Genomic DNA, 6,000 nt, shown 5'->3' on the forward strand with positions numbered 1-6,000 from the left:
AAACCTTGTATGCTATTGCTAAGCTCTGTCGTGAGGTTCGTGTTTCATTTATAGAGTTGTTTCTTTTTCCTTTTGTGTTGTTTCTTTGTTTTGTGTTTATGAACTAACTGATTTATAGAACAATTTCATTCTATCAGATATTTATTAAAAAGTCTAAAGGTGTTGTAATCCAAGGGCATATTTCCATATTAATGGCATATACCACAGGATGCTAAATATGCGAACAAGATAATGCAAGAATATGATGCGGTTAAATTTTATGAAGCAAGATTAATAATATTAATATGCACTTCATTAAATAGGTGGGAGTCTGTTGTCTGGATTCATTTGAAGCAGGATAAGTACGAACGGTGGGTTTTGTGGAGAGTGTAATGAATCTTCGGGTTCTGTAAAAATCTGTGAATATCTCAGTCGGCTAAGAGACTATTAGCTCCCCAATAAAGAACGCGATTTGTGGAATTTATTAGATTTTCTTGCAAAGAAATAGGGAACAAAATATTTTTCTCCAGTTTTTCATCAAAGCGAGCTAGATACCTCATCACGGGGAAGAAGAGGAATTTGTGGGATATTTGTGGGAAAACTAGAAGGAAAGGGACCAATGAAAAGACTGTAGGTTGGTGGACGATATTAAATTGGATCTTGGAGAGATAGGATGGGATGATATGAATTAGACTGATCTGGCTCAGGATATTGATCAGTGGAGGGCTCTTGTGAACACGGCAATGAACCTTCTGCTTCCATAAAGCTCCGGGAATTCCTTGAGTAGCTGCACAATTAGCAGCTTCTCAAGAAGGGCTCAGGTACATGAGTGAGTGTAAAGAAATACAAAAGTGTAACAGAAATTCGACAAGACAGGTCAATTTATATTGTCGCGTAAAATGCCACATTTCTTAAAGTTCAGTTCATTCGGTATGGAATTAGGTTAGGCGAACTTAAAAGAAATAATAGCATATGTGGTTTATAAAGAAGGTCTCATATACATTTATGAAACACGCCGTTTAGTAAGGCAATCAGAAATCTAACCGCCGTTAGTTTCTTTTATATTGATTATCTTCATTCTGGGACCTCCTCTGTGTTCTAGTGGTGAGAGTTCCTGGCTACAGATCCAGGGGTCCCGTGTTCGATTCCCGGCGCTACCAGATTTTCTGAGAAATAGTGGATCTAGAACAGGGTCCACTCAGCCTCGTGAGGATAATTTCGGAGCTATTTCAAGGAAAGAGCGGCTCCGGTCTAGAAAACCGGGATTAATGGCCGTGGGGATTCGTTATGCTGACCACGCGACACCCTCTATCGGCTAAATTTGGCACTAACTTCGCCGATAAGAGGCGGTCGCTCGCTCGGTATAGTTCGCTTGCGGACTACAGGCCACGATATTTTTTTATGGTTTAAAAAGAATGTCTCATACAAATTTATGAAACCAGCCGTTTAATAAGGCAATCAGAAAACTAAACGTCGTTATTTTCTTTTATATTTTTCATCTTCACTGTGGAACGTTACGTAGCTATACGAGTATAATCTCCACTGTAGTAAAAATGCCTGCCACGTTTTTATTTCGTTTTCATGATCATCATATCATGACATATATTTAAATTTCGCTTTAGTGTTTTGCATTCTGGATTTCATAATTTGGAAGCCGTTACATATTTCAAAGTTGATATATTTTGACGCATGTTCTGTGAGTACCTTCCCAAATTCTTAAAATTAACTACCCCAGCGCTTACTAACCAAAGCAAGTGCTTGGAGACTGCACCGTCTATGAATAGAAACAGACACAGAGCAGCAAGGAACATCAATACAGCCGGCACCTCATTCGTGAATCAATAGAAATTGCCACATTAACGATACCACCAACAAGAGCGACGAACATAAATTAATTTCGACATGTCACATTGAAATTCGCCCTCCAACAAAACGTAGAGCATACACAATGCATATTGCGTGCATCCCCCACCTAATGAAAAACATACAAAAATAGGTCATTAATAATCCTATGATGACAACGGAGAATAATACGATAAAATGTGCTTTCATATTTTGTGGCGCCTTGTTAGAACTGTGGCTGAAGTTTTGGGCCTATTATATGTATATATATTTCAGGTTGAAGTTTACTTTAAACAATAGGATTTTCACGCATTCAAATTTATAAGTTATGTTGCTGACAAATCTCAAATAGCTCAAAACTGGTTACAGATATTAGAATATTTTCAAATTACTATCATCATAATGTATATCTGAAACTAATTCTTTCTTACTATCATATTTTATATCAGCCATGGTTCTACCGGTCATTCAAATATTAATGGTATCGACTGTAAATTTATATATTCTGCTTTCGCCACTATTCAATCATAAATTTAACGTGTCAGTGTAATTATAATTATTATTATTCTTACTCTTAATTGTTATTTAAATTGTATAAAATTCATTATTTTTGTATTCTTTATCTGGTGTTTTGTTTATCTTCTTTCCCGTGCTCAACTTGTAACTGGCCTTTGGGCCGTTAAGTATATTTAGGTATGCAAACAGTAGATCTAACTGTATTCTAATTTAGAAGGGTTTAATCCAGGATCGTTGGTGAATAATGTACTTGTAATAATATGCACAGAAACAGTCATGATATCATCTGGTGTACTATCACGGCGTTCTGTCTCTCTGTCTATCTAACTATGGCTCTACAGACCTTTTGGAGCCAAACCGCTTTTCTGGTTTCTTAATCATATACAAAGTCGGTAGTGTTCCTTGGAGGGTCAGCCTGTCGCAAGGCCGTTACCTACACACAGAACAACACAAACGCACAATAAAAGTACACAGACATCCATGTCTCGACTGGGATTCGAACCCACGATGCCCGTGTTCGAGCGGGCGAGGGCGGTTCATGCCTTAGGTTGCGCCACTGGGATAGGGACGGAGTTCTGACTAGGACAGGAAAATGACGAAAAACCTCAGTCCTGCTTGACGGCTTTAAATATTACTCCTCACTGAAAATTCTGTCAGTCAGGTTTGTCCGAAGTTTTTTTATCTAACAAACTACACGTCACATCCTCAGCATCTTCTCTTTTTAGAGTCTTTAACTACGCCCCCAGTATAGGAACCAGCTGAGTCGGACGGTATTATCATACGTTAATGATGAATTGGAAACGGTTTGAAGGAAGTGATCGTGTCCAAATTATGATAATGTACCGGAATTTGCCATGAAGGTAGGAGGAAAACCATGAACATCCTCAAGATATTAGTGTCCCATCAAGGATTCGAACCTTGTATCTCCCGAATACAACTCTAGCGCTTTATATTTAAACCAACTTCTCCAGTTATAACATCTTAGAAGGCAGTGACATTAACTATAGGAAACACAGGACGAAAGAACAATAAATAATATATTTATTGCAAATGCTAATTTTGCACAGTAAAACAGTTTCACTGATGGAAAAACGATATATATTTACTTTAAATGCCTAAATATATATTAAATGAAATGTAATTGGTAAAGAGGTGCTTAACTAATTAAGCACTACGCCATGAAGGTGTATGGGGGCGTGGATGTATAGATCCACATTTTTTGACCTCGTTACCAGTTGGAGGTGAGTGGTCAGTTTCACGCCCTGACCGCTTTACCCCCAGGGAACTCCCCCCGGTACCCATCGGATAGGAAATGGAGCCGGTCTGGACAACATGGAGAAATGAAAATTCTTGCCCCTACCGGGACTCGAACTCCGACCGCTCCATCGTCCAGCCCCCAGCCAGTCGCGCTATACCGACTGCTTTATCTTCCTTATTTGTTAGGCAGTCGGTTCAAAATTTCTGGGTTGAATATCCTGACTGGGCTTTATACGTGGTCTTCCTCAGTCGTTTTGGCAAATGACGTGTTAATGCTGTATTTGTATGTAATTAGTTAAGTTAGTAGACTCGGCAACAGTTCTGACTTGTACTCGAGAAGTTACGAGTTCTAACCTCGGCCATGACACAGATTATCTCGAACGAGGTTATGCTTCGATTTTCTTAGTTCCGACAGGCAAATGCTAGAAAAGTACCAGATTAATTTATTCGTCTCTTTTCGTGGTTTCGATGGCTGAAGCTGTAACACTACTGAATTTATTTAAGCGACGATCATTTCGAATCTCGATCCTAAGACGACTATTCTAACTCAGACATTATTTTGTGTTTTATTTTAAAACTTATTTTACAATCTAATGTGCAAATATGTCAATAAATGTAAGATTTGAGGCTTTCACGGCGGTGACTATGAAGAAAGCAGTCTTCTGGGATTNGGGACAGTGCAATAGAATGCTACAATATCGTATCATTTTTGTGATTTTCCTCTTTAGGCGAATGCTGGGATATTACTGTGAATAAGTCAAAATCATTTCCATCGACATCCTTTCGGATTCAACATTCATCAGTCATCCTACTATTGGCTACTGACAACATCGTTAAATATACTAAAAATATTAATAAAAAATTAAACAGGCTTATAAATACGAGAGAAGGATTAAAACAGTTGAACTGGTTGCAGAGCAATGAAATCAACTAGCTGTTTAAATGTGATGCATTTGACTGGATAGTAACGTCCCTTGATGGGAAGCTTACCGGTGGAGAAGTAAGTGTCGTAATGGCTTCGCTGAGATGCTTCAGATTGAGCGTCTGTTGCTGGTCATTCACTGCTACAGTATCTAACGGAACAGCCGCCTGAAACGAGCTCTGTCGTGTTGTTGCTTTCCCATCGCCATCTTCAGTAGCAGAGTCCACCACGTGGGCAGACATCCGTCGAAATGGGCACGCCATGTCTTTACACAAGAGTAAAATACTGTACAGTCAACACTTTGTTCTCACTGACGTTGTAATAAATATATTTAGTAGTAAGTAAACAGAACATGCGTGGTAATATTGATGTCTTATTTCATCCATTTGACAAATGTTTTGCTTAAAACATCACGACACTTTTGTTGAGTAACTAGACAAATACGGTTATTAAAAACAGAATTTCGTGCGTACCGATATATTCTACAACGTATACGTAATATATATAATTTAATTGTAAGCTAACAAATATATGCAACTATCAGTATGGCATTCAACCTAAATATTTACAGCCAGTACATGTATCTGCAAGTCATGAGACACCGTGTTCGTGAAAGAAAATATTACTGAATAAAACTGTTAATTTCACCGGTTATACGTTGGAATGAAGATGAACGACCCGTCTCTGTGTATAGTTACTCTAATAGCGTCGTGTCCAAAATTAGTTTAAACCACAGAGTCCTTCACACGCATCCGCTCGGGGAGAGACACCGCCCCGCACTGAAGTTCAAACTTACAGCGGCCGACACTAGCGCCGCCACAGGCCGTTATCCTGCTCGCGAGGTTACGTGCTAACGGCCTCAGCAATCACATTTATGCGTTATTTCAAGGACATATATTAAGCAAACGCATAATAGTGATGTCATGTATGACGGTGTTCTGTCCGCATGCGTCATCTGCGGTAGATAACATCTGGTATATTTAGTAAGGTAAAGTAAAGGTAGCCGGTCACGGTAGCCGAGCGGTCTAAGGCATGCACTGTCTTCGCTCTCTCGGAAGCCGGGATCGTGGGTTCGAATCCCACTCAGGGCATGGATGTTTCTGTGCGTTTTTCTGTGTTTGTCTACAGGTAGAGGCCTTGCGACGAGCTGATAACTCGCGCGAGGAGTCGTACCGTATGTGTAAGATCTAGAAAAACCGAAGTGAACGGAGTTCATGGAGGTAGGCCTAGGCCCACTGGGGCTGTAGTGCCAAGGGGAAAAAAAAATGACCATCGAAACACACACAAAAACACTTATCTTTGAAAATGGAGTGTGATAGCTTTACATCGCTCTGAATGTATCCGCCAATAAGGTAGCATTTCAAATAAATAATTTAGATCAGTATCTCCAAAATTTCTCCCAAGCAAACCTTCTGATTTTGAAGAAAAATAAGTGATGGATTTACCAAAAAAAAAAAAAATAAAATGAACATATTAAAATTAAA

The 6,000-nt window shown here is 39.1% G+C and overlaps 1 protein-coding gene across 1 annotated transcript in view; it reads right to left on the reverse strand.

The window, feature by feature from the left end:
- LOC111863428 (head-specific guanylate cyclase) overlaps nt 1–5,292 on the reverse strand; it is a 366,348-nt gene extending 361,056 nt beyond the window's left edge. Inside the window, exon 1 of the mRNA XM_023849758.2 lies at nt 4,585–5,292. Within this exon, the coding sequence (XP_023705526.1) occupies nt 4,585–4,779 (195 nt within the window). The 5' untranslated portion in view covers nt 4,780–5,292. The remainder of the gene's footprint in view (nt 1–4,584) is intronic.
- Nucleotides 5,293–6,000: the final 708 nt, after the last annotated feature.

Source organism: Cryptotermes secundus, unplaced genomic scaffold (assembly GCF_002891405.2).
Source record: "Cryptotermes secundus unplaced genomic scaffold, Csec_1.0 scaffold964, whole genome shotgun sequence".
Classification (NCBI taxonomy): Eukaryota; Metazoa; Arthropoda; class Insecta; order Blattodea; family Kalotermitidae; genus Cryptotermes; species Cryptotermes secundus.